At 39.6% G+C, this 18,449-nt stretch overlaps 1 protein-coding gene across 1 annotated transcript; it reads left to right on the top strand.

Moving 5' to 3' along the window:
- The first annotated feature begins 16,542 nt into the window (after positions 1-16,542).
- LOC147524062 (uncharacterized) lies at positions 16,543-17,013 on the top strand. The gene has a single exon (XM_086573451.1). The coding sequence runs from the start codon at positions 16,543-16,545 to the stop codon at positions 17,011-17,013; it is 471 nt and encodes a 156-aa protein (XP_086429577.1).
- The last annotated feature ends 1,436 nt before the right edge of the window (positions 17,014-18,449 follow it).

Raw genomic sequence — 18,449 nt, 5'->3', positions numbered from 1 at the left:
TGGCAGGAGCTCTTGTGGGTCTACTGAAACCTAGTACGATGAGCATGTTTGGGACACTTCTTGTCATATGGGGCCTTGTCAAGGAAGGGCTTCTTGGGAAACCTGTGAATACAGATCCTGCAAAAGCATGTTGATTGCGCTAGTATGTGCTTTCACTTGTATAAAGTATGATGTCAATAAAATTGTTAAAAGTAGTCCGGCTCGACCCTTGGCAAAACCCCTGCAAAGATTCTTGTGGGTTTGATTGAAATGATAGAATTTTGTATGACCTGCAGGTGTGATGCGAATTGTATGAATTTAGTATGGCGCTAGAATCAATTTTTTTTATCCAATTCAATACATTTGCCACGGCCATAAACTGTGGCTAAACATTAGATACAGTTCAATAAAAGGCATTTGCCACGGCCTAGAGCTGTGGCTAAATTATAGATCCATTCCAAAAAAGGCAGGGGCACGGGGTCGTGTGAGCAATAGCCACGGTTTAGTGTTGTGGCAAGTGGGAATATTCACCACGGCCCATGTAACGGTTTATAACCGTGGCATAAAATGAAGCTTTACCCATGGTCTTTAGCTGTGGGCAAAGATTAGCCACAGGTGCATTGGCAACGGTCGTGTAACGGCTTATAACCGTGGCAAAAGGTCTTTAGCCACGGTCATTGACCGTGGCAAATGCTCAGTATTCTTGTAGTGAATCCTATTATGGTAATAGAAATTTTTGATGTATGGGGCATTGATTTCATTAGTCCTTTTCCTGTTTTCCACGGTTTTATTTATATTCTTGTTGCCGTGGACTATGTTTCCAAATGGATAGAGGCCATGGCTTGCTGTAGCAATGACCATAAGACAGTTGTATTTTTTGTTAAGGAATACATTTTCTGTCAGTTTGGTATTCCTAAAGCCATCATTAGCAATGGCGGAACATATTTTTGCAACAAAGTTGTTACTTCTTTAGTTAAAAAGTATGGAGTTACTCATAAGGTGGCAACTCCTTATCATCCACAAACTAGTGGTAAAGTAGAAGTCTCTAATAGGAAAATTAACAAAATATTAGAAATGACAATAAATCCTGATCGAAAAGATTGGTCTAAGCATCTAACTGATGCCTTATGGGCGTATTGGACAGCTTTTAAAACTCCTATAGGTATGTCTCCCTTTAGACTTGTGTTTGAAAAACCTTGTCACTTGCCCGTTGAATTGGAGCACCGTGCTATGTGGGGTATAAAAAACCTTAACTTCAATTTTGATGAGGCAGGTGTCAAGCGCAAATTGCAATTAAATGAGCTTGAAGAAATCCGTAGCAATTCTTATGATCTCGCGAAGGATTATAAAGCTAACATGAAACGTGTTCATGATAAACAGATTTTGCGTAAAGAGTTTGTAGTTGGTCAAAAGGTTTTGCTTTACAACTCCCGTTTGCATATTTTCCAAGGGAAATTAAAAACCCATTGGTGTGGTCCTTTTCTGGTTACTGAAGTCACCCTTTACGGGGCAATTACCTTGGTAAATCCCATGGACAATAGTACCTTCCAAGTTAATGGCCAACGTTTAAAACATTTTCATGAGTTAATGTCCCCAGATGTGGAGAATGTCCTTTTATAGGACCCTGTCTATAAAGACTGACCTTTGATGTTTGGTGTACTTCCTCTGATTTCCATATATTGGTAAATGCACCATTAAGGTAATCGGGCCCTCCCTTTAGATTGTGTGGCTGTAAGTACCGGATCCTAAGTCCACGTTTAACGTAATTCACGCTTTCCACTCTTACATGTTTTCTCCGTTTTTTAGTCATGTTTTTCTATGGAATGATTTATGTCTTTATTATTTAACTGTTTTCATTTATATTAAACCTCTTTCTTAAAAAGTAAAAAATATTAAAACTATAAAAATAGTAATCTAGCAAGTCTTGGGAATCTGACTTTAAAATACCCACATTTTAAAACAAATTTTCTAAACCCTATTTTCAAAAATTTGTTTGGGGGTGGGGTGTTTGGTTTTTCCATTCTTGATCGCTTAACTTCCTATTCTTGTTGTTTATGCCGTATAGTCGTATTTTGATTCGGGTTGACACTATCTATGAATTTAGATTTCTTTTGATCACATAACTTATGTCATTCACGCGCTTCGAGACATTTTCCATCTTCTTATATGTCAACCATGGTTAGATTTGAATTTTTTTTATGAATCATTGGATTATACTTTCTCAGCTAATCGTTTTCATAGCTCATTCGCAAAAATCGGACCGTTAACGAATCGAGTATTTTAGTTTTAAGTTTATTAGGCATAAGGACAAGATGGGTATTATCTATATTGTTTTGGGCTTAAGCCCTATGCGGTCACATGACTCCCTAAAAGGAAAAATAAACCCTTCGCGTTCTTTATCTTCTCCACGCCTCTATTAACCCAGAACAAAGAAAACCCCCGCGCCCTAACTCCATACAAACTCACTCAAAATTTCGATCCTTTGATTCATTCACTTTCCCCCACCTTGCATTCACCCAAAAAAAAATTTGAAATCCAAACTCAATGAATCCTCAGCCCCGAAAAATTCTTTCGGAACAATTTTTTGAAGTTCAACAATTCTCACCCTTTTATGATAACAAGATGATTCGTAGGAAGTGGCAAAGTTTGTGGTATTCTAAGGATGATTTTTATCACACTGATTTGGTGTTGAATTTTTATAAGAAGAGGGAGGTTGAGGGTCATCGGGTTTTTGTGAAAGTGAATGGTAGGAGGAGGGAATTGAGTACAATTGTGCTGTCTGTGATTACTGGCATTGAGGAAAGAGACCTCATACTTACAATGTAGGAATCCCAGTTTGGGTGAATCGATCCTTTGATGAAGGAGACTGTATTGGAAGGAATTTATAATCCGAAATCGCATTATGTTCGACAATCGTCTCTGAGAACCAACCAGTTGGCTGTAGCTCAGTGGGTTGGTCGGAATATCATTGGCACCACTAAAGTAAGCAACATCAATTCGACTTGTCTACACGTTCTCTTGATCCTACAGGAGAAGAGGTATAAGTTTTGCATCCTCAACTTTTTGATAACTGAGATTAAAGCAATTGGTATATGTACCGCACCTTTCCCTACATTGATTACTAAGATTATGATGCATTGGGGATGTGTTCCAAAGACTGATAGGATTATGTTGAAGTTGCATGAAAATCCACAGATTTAAAAGGAATATATTTAGAGGGAGTGGCGGTTACCTGAGGATAGGGGTGTTGAGATGGAATCGGATGAGAAAGACATGACATGTTTTGATGCAGACGCTTTGGAAACGGCTACTACTGATAAAGAACGCGTCTCATTACTTCATCGTGGCCTACGTTCTCTTAATGACATTTGTGAAGATCTCTAGACTAGGCAGGTTAACATTCAACATAACCAAGATGCCCTTCATAAGAATTTTCAATTGATCAATGATAGTCACCGGGATCTCCAGGCTAACATGGAGACTCTTGTCCAGCATGAGGATGAGCGTTGGGAAGCCATGAATGCTTTTATGGAGCTACAACAAAAATTTCAAGTAGAAGTTCTACGACGCTTGCCACCTCATGAGGGTTCTTCTTCTGATAACTCTGTGAGGCATGAGCGTCGTCGACGTAGGACGGATGACTCTGGCCTATCCTCATCTCGTGGCTAGTTTTGTTGAATTGTTGTTTTGATGTATTTTTCCCTGTTTTTAGTAGAATTGGATTTTTAGTTGTTTAGTTAAGTAGTTAATATTGAATTATGTAATTGTTTTTGAGTAATTAATGGTTATTTGAATTTTAAGTTAATTTAATTTTTTGTCCAAGCATACTATCTATTTTTCATGAATCCCACCTTCCCGATTTGTTTGGGGGTGGCATGATTTGATTAGCATTGTATTTAACCCTATCCACTATTTTGGAAGTTAATATTGCAAGGTTGTGGGAATATGGTTTATGTGAGCATGCTGCTAAATATGGTGTAGCTAGAATTAGCTACTCTTGGTTTATGCAACCTCAAGGATTAGAAATTGGATGATTGTTAATTTAATTTCAGCCAAAAAGCTATTGGTTTGATTTTTGAGTATGCATCTGGTCTGTTTCTATTTTGGATTTAGAAATTTTCTTTTTCTATCATCTTGCCTTAACAATTTGGGCAACTTGTGGAACTTAGATTAAGAAACTAGTCCTCTATAAATCCTTGGTTCACTCTAAACTTAAAACCACACCTCTCACTTTGCATCTCTCACTTTTATCTTCACTTTCACTTCAGAGCACTTATAGTACACGGAGCGCGCACACCCCCTATTTTGCCTAAACTTAGAGCACGCCCACCCACAAGGTATTGGAATTCTTGTCAAGCTTGAGCACGCCCGCGCCTTCACTTCATCACAACACAAGTTATGTTTTTTTTGGGTTTTCGAGGTTACTTTCAGGAGTTCCGTACTGTGTTTGTTTGATATGAAGTCTCCTCAACTCATACCGGAGTAGTCCTTCAAAGATTTGTTCGCGAGTGACACCTATGGGTCTTGGCTCCGCGACGTGATTATACAGGCAGGATGGCAGCCTCTAATGGTAAGCTCTGATGAACTATATTCTCTTGCACTTACAGCTTATTTCTATGATCATTGTAAGTTCTTTTATCAACCGGATGGAGAACAAGTGTTCTCTGTCACCATTGATGACGAAACAATGGACATAACCAAGTTCTTGTTAGCCTTTGCTATTGGACTATCTATGCCTACTGAAATCCAAAACTCATGGGGCTATTTGGTAGATAATATGTACATCTCAACTATGAGTTTATGCATGAGACCTATGGGGCAGGAATTTCCCGTGTAGAGGACCAAGGGCAATATAACGTAGCCCTTGGTAGCTTGTCCCTTAATGTGGGCACTGTTATATTTTTTATCATGCTAAATATCTTAGGGGAATGACGTTTTTCTTCTGTGGATAACACCACTTGTAACGTCTTCCTTGCTATAGTTGAGGGACGTATGCTCTTTGACCTTCCCCAGACCTTAGTGTCTAGTTTAGCACGAGCCCATAATATGAGGCATAAGTACCTTCTTATGCCTATTTTGGTTTGTCGCATAATGCTATGTTTTTTTCCTGAGTTTTATACCCGTTTCACGGATTGGATTGAGGTTGACATTGTAAGACCCACTAATTGCATTATACGCTCATTCCGTGCAATAACTTGGCGGGGGTTGAGACTACAACCTAATTGGGTTGCCCCTTACTCCCCATCCGACCAAGTGGCGCTTAACAAGTTAGCAAAGGTAGATGATAAATTGTGTGAGGCCTGACAAATTATCATGGCATGGCAGGATGCAATGGAACCTCACTTTTTTATAGAAGAGGAGGACAATGCTTAAATACTGGATATGAGGTAAGTTTTAGTTTCTGTTAGTGCCTGCTTATGTCCCAAGCAATTTAATTTTTGTTATCCCCATAACGGGTGGAACTCATATAGAGTTGTGTTTATTTTTATTTATCTATATTAGTATGTTCTAAATTTGTTTTGCAGGTACTCTAAAATTTTCATGCGTTTCCATGGTATTTTCTACCCTTCTTATTTTTATACTTTGAGGACAAAGCATGTTTTTTGTTTGGGGGTGGCATAGAAACACGCGTAATTTAAGGCACCTATTAGGATATATATATATATATATATATATATATATATATATATATATAATATATATATATTTTTATGCTTTTTCTAAAAATTCAAAAATATAAATAAAAAATTTATGCTATACACTTAAGAATACTGGTATCGTTTCTTTTTCTATGATGATAATAGTCTAGAAGTTTCACGTTAGCGTTTAAATTAGAATAGTTTTTAGAAACTTAGGTTAATATGCAGGTAATAATCATTACATCTTTCCATAAATATATTGCATGAGCATCTATGTTTGTATTTGCAGTAAGTTTATGAAATCTAGGCTAGAGTACTTATTCTACAAATTCTGTGAGAATATAGCCTAAAAGCCTTATAAATGAAATATCTGAGTAATGACACAAGGGAGAAGTAAATTCCAAATAGAGAAATCACACGTCTACTTGCTTGATCACTATACCATATCCTAAGCGAGAATTTAGGCCCTTTTTGGATCGATATAGCCAGAAATTCAAACCTATATGAAATTATTTTCCGCTAGTCGCCCCTCTCAGCCTTTCCTTAGCCTTTCATAAACCACAATTCCTTTACCCTTTTAGAAAAACAAAACAAAATAAAAATCAGCTTACCGATTTTTGAATGAGTCTGAGAATAGAGATGAAATGAAGAATAGAAAAGAGAAAGACCTGTGAAACCAAGAATTTGTTAGTTGCTTCAAATAAGAAAAGAAAGTTTCCATCCAAAAAAAAAAAAAAAAATAAAAAATAAAAGTTAAAACTCCAAAAAAACATAATCAAAGGAGTCAAAAGCCAAAGAAAAAAAAAAAAAAGGCTAAGGATGGAAACAAAGTAAGAACAAGGTTTTCTCTAGTTACATAATATGAAGACTTTATTATCTCAGACTTCTCCTTTTGAATATCTATTTCCTTCCTTCTTAAACCATCTCCTAATCCCCACAACACCTAATAAAGACCTCTAGCTTAATTAGGAATAGGTTAGTGTGATAGTAAGTGTCAGATGTGTTTGATCGACTTCGACTTCCTTGTGTGTCATTGAGATTGTAAGGTAAAGTGTGCCCACTGCGTACTGGAGTGAGCGAAACTTAAGTGGAAAAATCAGAGTGTTTTTGTCTTAACATATATGTGAGGACCTACTTAAGGACACTATTCCAAAGTTTCAGAAACGGACCTGTTAGTGCATTTCATAGCATAGTTCATTATATATATGTTTATCCATAGATGATTGATTATTATGCACATATTAACTTAGGTTTCAACTTGATTATTATGTATTCATTGCTAGTGAGATGTATAGATATCTGAGAATAAATAAGGAAACAGTAATTTTATTTCTTAGTCGGTTTAATATAGATGAAGTTTGTAAGTACCTTCTCTGGAAAACTCTCACGAGGCTATAACTCATCCACTAGGAAATTCTTAGTGGTTTAAGGCCTTTTTGCATGTGGTCAATGCAATCGCACTCGGCAAAACGAGATTAGTTAGAACTCCATTTTTGGTCACTTATTTTAATTTCTCATATTTGCTTGAGGACAAACAAAATGCTGTTTGGGGGTGGTTTGATAAGAGCCCAAAACTATAGTTTTAACCCCTTAATAATATTACATTTAGACCAATTATGTGATTATTAAATAAAAGTTAGTACTGTTTACGTGTTTTTGTGTATTTCAGGCATTGGAGTCAAATATGTAAAGAAATGTGTCCCTTTTACAAAAGAAAGGAGCAAAGGTTGGTTGCTAAGAAGTTCTATGGTTAAAGCCCAAGTTTCAAGGAGAAAAAGCCGTGTTAAAGCCCAGTAAAATCTGAAAAGTCAAAGTCAACGCGGGTAGAAATAGTGCAAAAAAGTCAGCAGAACTTTCGCAGGCTGTATCTTTGGACTCAGACATCGGAATTGGGCCTACCATATGTCAAAACGACTTGCTCAGAAAGAGCTTTCTAATGGTCTAGGCCTTAATCCAATTAGAAGACTAAAAGTGGATAAAAAGGCTATTGCAGTAATTCCCAGTAGAGAAACCTTTTTTAGACTTAAGTAATTAGGTTTTGGGCTCGATTTTATAGCCCAAAACATAGCTCCAAAGCCCATGGACGAAATTGTAGACCTAGCCCTCTTCTATATAAAGAGGACTAAGGTATAACTCTTACTTATTGAGTTATTAATTCATAGACTCGGTTAATTATTCTGTACTTAGTTTTTAATATAGTTTTTAATTCTTAGACTTTATTCAATTAGATTACTAAAGCCAATTCATATTGTTTCAATGATGTCTTCTTCTTATTCTTCTATTAATGATAGTTTGATGAATCTGAGCTAAACCTCCATTAGAGGGGTTTGATGAAGTTTTGATGAAGACTTGATGTGTTAGTAAGTATTATTACATATTCAAGAGTTTCACTCCAGAGGTTAGTTTATTCACCCTGAGAATGGATTAAACTTCCTCTCATGCGGATTATTATTTGGTTAGAGATGCCCTGAATACTTAGGGATTAATCACTTAATCTTTATTGGTTAGGATTGCAATAATATACACTAGCATATTAGGAATAAATCAAGGTGGAATCAAATCCCCCTAATTCATTCTCCATATTCACATTTTAGTATTCAATTGCCATAGTATAAGTTAGAATTTCTTAATTAGTTCAATTCACTATATTAGTATAATTAAACCATTACTCTCATTGATTTTGTTAGAATTATTAAATTAGTGAAACTTTACGTCTAAACAACTAGGAGTGGAACAAATTCTCTACTTCACATATTGCATGATAAACGAGAGTACTACTTTGACTATTTAGTAAATTCACGTGTTTTACTTATTCCTAGCATAATTAATTAAGAGTAGGTAAACCTGTGTTTTTTCAATTATCAACACTCCCTGAGGATAAGAATGTAGAAAGGCGTTTGATTGCAAAGATACAAAGATTCACCCTCATTGAAGATGTTCTGTACAAGAAGTCCTTTCTGGGACCTTATCTGAGATGTACTCTCCCCAGACCTCACTGAATAGGTTATGCGAGAGGTTCAGGAAAGAATTTGTGGCAACCACGCTGGGGGCAGAACACTAGCCCTCAAAAGTGTCAACGATATGCTCCGCTTATCCATGCTCCAGCAACATAAGTGCACCCATTGGCCACCCCATGGCCATTTGTACAGTGGGGTACTAACATTGTAGGACCCCTACCACCTGCTCTCGACAATGTCAGATTCTTACTGGTCACAACGGATTACTTCACCAAGTGGGTAGAAGCAGTTCCTCTTGTCTTCATTCAAGAATAGGACGTCAGAAAGTTCATTTGGAACAACATTGTCTATAGGTTGGGCATACCCAAAGTTATCATCTCAGATAATGGGCAACAGTTCGCTGGAGGATTGGTCGCTGAACTCCATGAGGAGTTTCGTATTACACATCTATCTTCAACTCCAAGGTATCCATAAGGCAATGACCAGGCTAAAGCTTCTAATAGGGTTATTTTAGATAACATGAAGCATAAATTAGATGACACAAAAGGTTTATGGGTCGAGGAACTACCTAAGATCCTATGGGCATACCGAAATACACCAGACGATCAACTGGTGAGTCCCCATTTTCATTGACCTACGGAACTGAAGCTGTCATAACTCCCGAACTGGTAGCTCCCACTCAGAAGTCCGACATTGTGCACACCTTGGATAATGAGGAATTGTTATGCAGGGAAATGGATCTCCTAGATGAAAAGCGAGAAGGTGCCGCACAGCGGTTAGCTGCTAACCAGTAGATTCTGAAAAGATCATACGACAAGAGTCTGAATTCGATCTTTCAAATTTGGCAACCTGCTTCTAGGTGAGATCCTAGAGCCCAACAGATAGCTTGGACCCAACTGGGAAGGACCATACATCATCGACAAGGTTGGTCTAACTGGTTTTTACTATCTACGCACTGTTGAAGGTAACGTTCTTGTCAAACCATGGAACGCACATCACCTTCACAAGTACTATCAGTAAATTGTTATTTCACACTTTGTTATACATTGTTTATTCTCTCCAGTCATCAATAAAGTTCTTCACCTTGCAATCGAATGTATTCCTTGCACGTTCTTTATTTGATTATCAATGATGGACTAAGCCTTTAGGGAATTATTTTCTCACTATTTGTTCAAGAATATTGTATGCCAATTTACTTTAGAACTAGTGATACTGAGTTTGGGAAAGTTGAACTGTATGCTAGTTCCTTTCTCATCCGAACTCAGCCTGAACTGTAAGCCAGTTCTTTTAGACTGCAATTATCCTAGATGGGTTAAGCCTTTAGGGAATATGACCACACTAACTGTTCAGTAAATTATACACTAATTTGACTTGGAACAAAAGATAGTGTTCTTGAGAGCCTGAACTGTATGTCAGTTCCTGGAGCTCACAAAACATCAAACATTGGGGTTGCTGGGAAGATCTGAGTTGGATCTAGATCCTAGCACGCAATTATTGGCCTGGAACTATATCGGCATGATGGCACTGAGGAAGACTCCCCCACTACTGTTCTGGCGATACCCTACTTCTTTTTTAAATAAATAGGACCTGTCGTTATTAAACACAGTGTTGTGCTCATGGCACCAAGTTACTTTCCCAAAGATATATGTCTCGATTACGATCGAACTTTCAATTACAGTTAACTTGAAGAGCTTCCATGATATCCTGATCAGATTCTAGTTATGCCTCATTTTAATCTGTTTAGCCTACTTGGGTCACCAATTGTTGTTCCAAATGAACTTTGGGGGCATCAGGGGTAGAATATGCATGGTAGTACACATCATCATATGCTATACAACATAAAATGCCTTAAATACTCTAAATACATGTATAAAATAGAAGAGCTACAGAGCTCAGTAAGTAAATTGTATGTGAGCTATATAGCTCAAAATTACAAACCCATAGAATAATTGTTTAAGGATAATTGTTTTCCAAATAATAAACTGAATAGCTAGGTCTTTACTTAGCCTGTTTAGCAGGGGTAGAATCAAACTTTGGTTCACCATCAGTACTTCCCGCTGCACCATCGTCAAGAACTCTGGGTTCACTCTCAAGAACAGACTGTGGGGTTGGATTAGCTGGAACAGTTGAAGGCTGAACAGAACACCCACCTAAAGCTGGCACTGGCAGAAAAGGAAGCTGAACGGGAGGCATGTCATCATCGGTGTCTTCTTCAGAAGATGAGGAGGCATTAGGCATAAGTTCATTTTGAATAGCAAAGATATTGGTGTCTAGATTAGGAAATAGGATGAAAGGGTTGGTTACCCACCCCTGATCATCCAACTGAGAAACATACCCAATAGCCTCAATAGCTTCCTCTAACTTAACTTGTTTGGCCGCATTGAAAGACCCTTTAGAAACATCAAGCACTCTCAGAGCAAAACGAATGGCATTTTTAGTTGACCTATTCTTCACCTCCTTCACCATTTGGGAATATAACTCAGAGGTCTCCGCCAAGAGGTCACTAGGCTTTTTATCAAAGTGAAGGCGTTTCTCTTTTAGAGCCCTCTTGTAGCCTGACATGACATCATTTCCATGGGCAATGACTTGGCCAAGGGTTCTCATCTTGGTGTTCCTATGGTGAAGTTCCCTTTGGACTTGGTCATGCTTTGCTTTCAGGGTGGTGAAATGGGAGCACAATTCTAAGAACTTCACTTTCGAAGAGGCAGATCAGCAGCTCCTTTTTGGGTTTTTTCCAGAGAGCTTTGGAGGTTGGAGATAGTGTCTCTCATATTCTTGAAGCCAGTATCAGATTTCTTCTCTTTTGCCAAGAGTTGGTTAACCTGGATCTGCAGCTCCTCAACTCTTTTCTCAGCAGCTTCTTTCGCCCAGACCAACTCACCGGTAACCATGTCGTCAGTGGCTGTACTGGCAGAGGCCATAAAGATTGGCTCTTTCATGGTCAGAAAGTTATTTACTAACTAGAAAAGAATATAGAATGTATAAGTAACACAATGAGAGAAACAGAACATTGAACAGAAAAGAAAGTCTTACCTTGGCAAGATGAACATCAGATCGATGAAAGGACAGATCCAGGCTCCCAACCACATTGGCTTCATCTTTGTTAACAGGAAGTCACGCAGCTTCCAAAACTCCAAGCGTGATATCAACATCATCAACAGAATGTTTGTTGGTAACAGGAAGTTCATCAGTTCGTCCCCAATGCCTCATCTCCATGATCATCTCCCTTTCAGGGGAATCCAGAGATCAAGGCGAGAAGGGGATGTCATCACTCTCCCTCCTCCTATCACCAAATCGAGGAGGAGGGAGAGCAATAGTTATAGCAGTTATTTCAGCAATGCCCTTCCCCTTACGTTTATCAGGGAGGGAAGGGTCAACAGTCAGAGGGACATTGTCACTAGTTTGTTTAGAACCTGAAAGAGGATCTGGAACTGGCAGGGATGCAATTAGTTTCTTACAAGACTTAGCAGGATGGGGAATACTATCAGGAACCTTAAAAAAAGTTTCTTCATTCACGGTGAGAGGACGAAATTTCATTTTCTTACTAGATGGGGCAACATCAGAAGCAGGAGCAGGATCAGCTCTCTTCAATCTAGAATGGTTGGATGCATGTACTTCCTTTTTAAAATTACTAGCCGCCAGCAGTTCATGAGGTAGTTAAGGGCCTCTCCCACCAGTGATCACACAATCATCACTGACAGCAGGCTCCTGAACTGAGCCTGATATCGCAGCATCACTAGAGGTGGCCACAAAACTCTTCTCCTTGCGGTTTCCTCTCCTTCTAGTAATCAAAGAGGATTCATCTTGAACTGGATGAGGAAGAAGTCCAGCATCCTGATCCACAAGAGGAGGAAGTACTATGCGCCCATAATTCATAGTGTTTATCCCAAAAGGGGAGAAGCCAGGGGCAAGTTGTAGCAAATCTTCAACAGACATGTTAAAATATTCAAAAAGACGAGTGGGATCAGGAACTATCACCCAAGGTATTCTTTGTTCTTTGGGGATCTTCTAGATGAAGTCCATCGTAGCAACATCAGTTGCAGTTATTTGATTCTAGGGGGAAGAGTCATCTAAGGAAAAATAGCAAAGAAACTCAGTCAAAGGACTCTTATAGTGATTGCAAAATTCGTAAGAAAAGAGACTTACTAGTTAGAGCATGAGTGTGTTTTCTGGGAATAGGAATTCCCACAGGCTCACCATCAACATCAGAAGGACGAACATCCCCCACAGGCTCACCATCAACATCAGAAGGACGAACATCCCACGCATCACCCAACACACGAAGGTGGTAATCAGCCCAACCTTCGTCACTCTGTTTCCCCTCGAAGAAGACAATCGGAGTGTTCTTGTCTCTGGTCATGAGGTCGTAGTAAGATTGGTCTCGAATACGCCGAACTTCATAAAAGTACCTAAACACCCAGCGATTCAGAACGAATCCATGCCTCTTGGCAAGTAGGGCAGAGTACATGACAGTTATGTAGAACAAAGGTGCTACCTGACCAAGAGCAAGATTGAAATGGATCACACACTCTCTTAGCAGTGGGTGGAGGGGAAGAGTGAGTCCGACCCTAAGTTGACCAATGGTGATGAGCGCCACTTCCTTGTAGGCCAACTCATCAGACAATCTCCCCCACTCTAGACCAATATCATCAAGGATGTGAAATTTCCCTTGGATCAGTTCCAGGGAAGGGAGATCCCCAAAGTTTATAAGTGACCAATTGGGATTCATGATCGAAAGAGAAAGAAAGTTTGGAGCTTTGTCTAAACCCTAATGGGAGAGCAATGGTTTCAGTATACTGGGAAAAAGTAGCGGAAGAGATAATGAGGGTTCTCTCACCAGATCCTTTATATACAGCTAAGATGGACGATTACAATTAATCCAAGCATTGCGTCTTTTCAAGATGGAACTGCCATCATTACCTTTTTCAGGAAACGGCCTGTCTGTTCGAGCCGTCTTTTCAGATCCTTAATTAGTTAATTACGTAAGCAGTTCCAGCAACTATTTAAGAAAAAGATTCTCACGCCAAAAGCAGTGTCGCTTCAAGCGTTGACGTGCTAGATGACAAGAGATGGGGTATCTGTAAGGGGATTTCCCATCATTGGATAGATGACACGTGTATGGGAAATAACCTTAGACTATAGATGTCCAGAATGAGACGAGGACCATCAGATCAGTTCTGTGAATAAGTGATCTCATGCTTAGCACGAGTGTTTAGTGGACATGTGCCAAGCACATGACTGACCGCCTCTAAACATAACAGTTCTCCAAATCATTAGGAACTTATATGGATAGTTCTTGAATAGAAGGAAACTGAAGAGGGCGATCTTTGATGATAAGGAAGGAATCGTAATGACATATCTTAAGAGTTACCTTTTTGAAATAATCTTCCTTGTCATCTTTTTGCCAAACTGATGGAGAGTCATTATGGAAATGTAAGGAGAGGTTTAAGGACATGCTCTTGCAATGTCCTAACTGTAAGGGGGATTTCCCGTCATTAGATAGACGACACGTGCATGGGAAATAACCTACAACTACAAATGTCCAGAATGAGACAAGGACCAGCAGATCAGTTCTGTGGATAAACAAACTCGTGCTTCGCACGAGTGTTTAGTGGACATGTGCTAGGCACGGGACTGACCACCTCTAAGTACAACAGTTCCCCTAGTCGTTAGGAATTGGTATGGACAGTTCCTGAATAGAGGGAAACTGATGAGGGCGATCTTTGATGATAAGGAAGGAATCGTGATTGCATATCTTTAAAAGTTACCTTTTAGATATAATCTTCCTATATATGATGGGATATTATGATCAGCAAGGAAACCTACCTCTCATAAGATATGGTCTAGATTCAGACTTCCAGATAGATGGAATTCCTAATAGGAAGATAGAGTCCAAAGATGGAAGGGAACTCGCAAGCGGTGGAGACAGCCCTAACCCTAGGACTCTCTAAGCTCTTCCTATATAAGTCATTGGGATTTCGCTCTTAGAAACTACACAAAAAAGGGTTTGATTCTCCAAAATAACAAAGGCGATATGTAGACAGCCATCAGACGATTCAACCCTTGAACTCACTATCATCTTATCCCTTCTCTACTCAGTAAAAGCTTCGAGATCACAAGGCACAGAGGAAGGTCAGGGGATACTAAGAAATTCCTCTACATCTTGTGGCGCCGTCTGTGGGGATGAAAGCAGGTAAATATTCGTTTCAAACAACTGATCTATTCTAAAAACTCTTACTGTGGTGATGGCAGGAGCAAAGAAAACAAAGGGTGGAGCTACCACACGCAGCGTTGCCATCAGAGAAGAAGTGCACGAGATGCCTGAAGGGGGTGAGAATGTCGGTCACCAAGATGCAAATAATCCCCCCTAAAGACCTATGACCAGCCCTGAAGGACCAGTTGTTCCTGGTGCAGGTCCAAGGAATAACGCTCAGGAGGAACGTCAAAATGGTGAGAATGCTATCCTCACCAACCCAGGGTCTGTTCAGGCGAGCCAAGCGGTACAGGCTCAGGAACAGTAAAGAAGCAACCTTGAGTGAGAATTACAGCTGCTAAAGCACTTATATCAGTCTGACACAGGGAAAAAGCCACTCATCGATCTCGATGATGACGACCTTTCAGAAGGTGGTCGTGCTAGGAACCCAAGGCGTAGGGATCCAATTCGACTCGAGCCATCTAAGTCAGAATACAGCAACTCAGATGAGGACTTAGGAACAGCCTCAGAACCGGAGTCCACTAACCAGGATCATGATGTCGACCCTCGACACTGAAAAAAGACTCAGAACAGGAAACTTCCAACCAAAAAAAGTGCATAGGAAACTGGGAAGAATGACCTGATCCACCAAATACATTGGAAGACAGGTAAAAGGAGAGAAATTCAAGACTCCCTTGTTCAATCCGCCATAATGGGGGCCGACAAATCTCCTTTCGCATCACGGGTGATGAGGAAGCCATATCCCCCTGGTTACAGACAACCGAAGTTTAGTGGCTTTAGTGGCAAGTTAGATCCGGTGGATCACGTATTCAGGTATCGTGCCACTATGGGACAATATGAGAGGTATAACAATGTTATGTGTCAAGAGTTCAAAGCCTCCCTGTCTGGATCTACGCTCCAGTGGTACCACAGATTAACTGAGCGGTAGATCAGGTCCTCAGAGGAACTATGTAGGACCTTCATAGACAGGTACTCGTGTAACAAGCATCAACCAAAACGGATCGATGCACTGTTCAACATCAAGAAAAAGGATAGAGAGGCATTAAGATCCTACATGCAACGGTTCATGGAAATTTCAATCCAAATAGAGTCTTGTGATGAACAGACTACTATATTAGCTTTCAAACAGGGGTTGGATGAAAACAATGCCTTATTCGGATCTTTTTCCAGGAAACCGCCCCGTGATTTAGAGGAACTCCTAGACAGAATTGAAACTTATGCTGGGTGGGAAGAGGATGTCCTGAACAGACGTAAAAAAGCGAAAAAGACTAATCGAACAGTTCTTGTGCTCCCTCGAGAAGGGAACGGAAATTCTTCCCCAAAATGTAGCCAGTAGTGCAGATGGAAAACCACAGAAAAAGCCATGTGTGGAAGGAGCTAAAGAAGCTCTTCCCTCAATGGACAGAAACTTCGCTCCTTTGAACAAAATGGCAAATGAGGTTCTAGACTTGATAAAAAATCAGAGTTACCTCAAATGGACAGCTCCGCTTAAGCCAGGGTCCCTGGGTACCAGAGACCAAAGGATCTACTGCAAGTTCCATAAGAGTAAGGGTCACAACACCAGAGCCTATAGGACCCTGAAAAATGAACTACAAGATCTGATTGAAAGGGGGTATTTGAAGCAATTTGTAGCACACGAATTGGCAAACACAGTATATCCTTAGGAGATCAACACGTTAGTTCAGGATCCCCCATGTACTGGACCGCTCAATAGCCGACTCCAGATAAATATGATTTCCAGAAAGACAAGTAAATGAAGTGGGCAAGTCACTCAAAAGGGTGCGCGATATCAAATGCACATCGCCAAGCAAATGAGGATCATGAACAGCGAGTTGACTATAGGAGCTCAGGTCAATGCGGTATGCCGGTACCTCACAAAGATCCGCTCATCCTCTTCACTGAGGTTGACTGTTGTAGCATCCAGAGCCCCCATGAGGATGCACTTGTTCTAACACTTCATTTTGGAGATTATGATTTACATCACATACTGGTTGATCCAGGCAGCTCAACCGATGTGTTATACTACGACACATTCAAAAAGCTGCAGATTCCTGATTCTGAGATGGTCGCCACCAACTCCAACCTATATGGATTCAGCGGGGATAAAGCCCTAACAGTTGGGGAGATCCAACTACCTATAGCTACTGGTCTGGTAACTCTCATTGTAAATTTTGTTGTGGTAAAAGCTAACACACCCTATCATATGATCTTGGATAGGACCTGACTGCACAAACTCCGAGCTGTTCCCAGCACCTATCATAAATGTTTGAAGTTCTCGCATAACGGGACAATTGAGACAATAAGAGGAGATCAGGTGGCTGCCAAAGCATGCTACGCTCTGGCGGCGAAGCAGTCCCCACTCCCTTTTGGAACATGGAGGTGGGGAAACCCGCCAAATAGCAATTACAGTTGGATCCACCTCTCCCGGTCCTGGTCCCAAGAGAGATGGAGGATCCCACCTCACTGGAGCCATTAAAGGAAGTGGAAATTATGGGAGGAAGCTCTCCGAAAACCACTTTCATCGGCACCTTGTTGAGTTCTGAAGAGCGCATGGCTCTGATACAGTTCCTCCGAGAGCACAGAGATGTGTTTGCTTGGTCATTCGAAGAAATACTAGGAATTGACCCCCATGTGGCATGCCACCAACTCAATGTCTACAGTGATGAAGTAGTTGTCAAGCAAAAACCAAGAAAAATAGGTGCTGATAGATCCAAAGCTGTAAAAGCCGAAGTTGAAAAGCTAAAGGCAGCTAAATTTGTCAGAGAAATCAATTCACCACGTGGATTTCTAATATTTCCCCAATAAGAAAGAAGAATGGGTCATGGAAAATCTGTATCGACTTCACAGATCTGAACCGTGCATGTCTAAAAGACAGCTACCCTCTGCTACGAATTGACAAATTGGTGGATGCAACGGCTGGACATGAACTGTTATCTTTCACAGATGGGTGGTCTGGTGATAAATGTAAAAACTCTCGTTTACTCCTACTTAACTAATTAAACTTAAACAGAAATAAATCATTCAAATTTACTCTAAACTATCAAAGTTCTACTCTCGTGAATCATGCAATAAATGGAATAGAGAATTCGTTCCACTCCTAGTCCTTTAAATGTAAGTTTCTGCTAGTTTAATTGATACTAACAAAATGAATGAGGGTAATGAATTGAATTATACTAATATGGCAATTGAACTTAAATAAGATGTTTAACTTATACTATGATAATTGAATATTGAAATGTGAATATAGAGAAAGGATTAGGGATATTTGAATCTACTTGATGTACTCCAAATATGCTAGTATAGGTTATTGCAATCCTAATCAACTAAGATCAAGTGTTTGATCCCTAATTACTCATGGCAATCTCTGCCAACTAATAATTAGCATGTGAGGAAGTTCAACCCATTCTCATGGCGAATTAACTATCCTACTAGAGTGAAACTCTTAAAAGCAATAATCCTAACTAACACATCAAGTCTTCATCAAGCTTTATCAAACCCCTCTAATGGAAGTTTAGCTAGAAGTCATTAGACTATCATAAACATATAAATAAGAAGAAGACATAATGAAGAATAATAAGTTTCTTTTATTAATCTAATGAATACTGAAGAACAATAAATAACTTGAATTTAAACTAATAACTAAGTCTAAGTTCTAACTAT

Source organism: Coptis chinensis, chromosome 1 (genome assembly GCF_015680905.1).
Source record: "Coptis chinensis isolate HL-2020 chromosome 1, ASM1568090v1, whole genome shotgun sequence".
NCBI lineage: Eukaryota > Viridiplantae > Streptophyta > Magnoliopsida > Ranunculales > Ranunculaceae > Coptis > Coptis chinensis.
The sequence above is the reverse complement of the archived record's forward strand: the minus strand, read 5'-3'. Positions and strand labels throughout refer to the sequence as shown.

What these genes read in the sequence shown, in the direction of transcription:
- LOC147524062 (XM_086573451.1), top strand. Translation starts at nt 16,543, where the DNA reads ATGAAGTGGGCAAGTCACTCAAAAGGGTGCGCGATATCAAATGCACAT.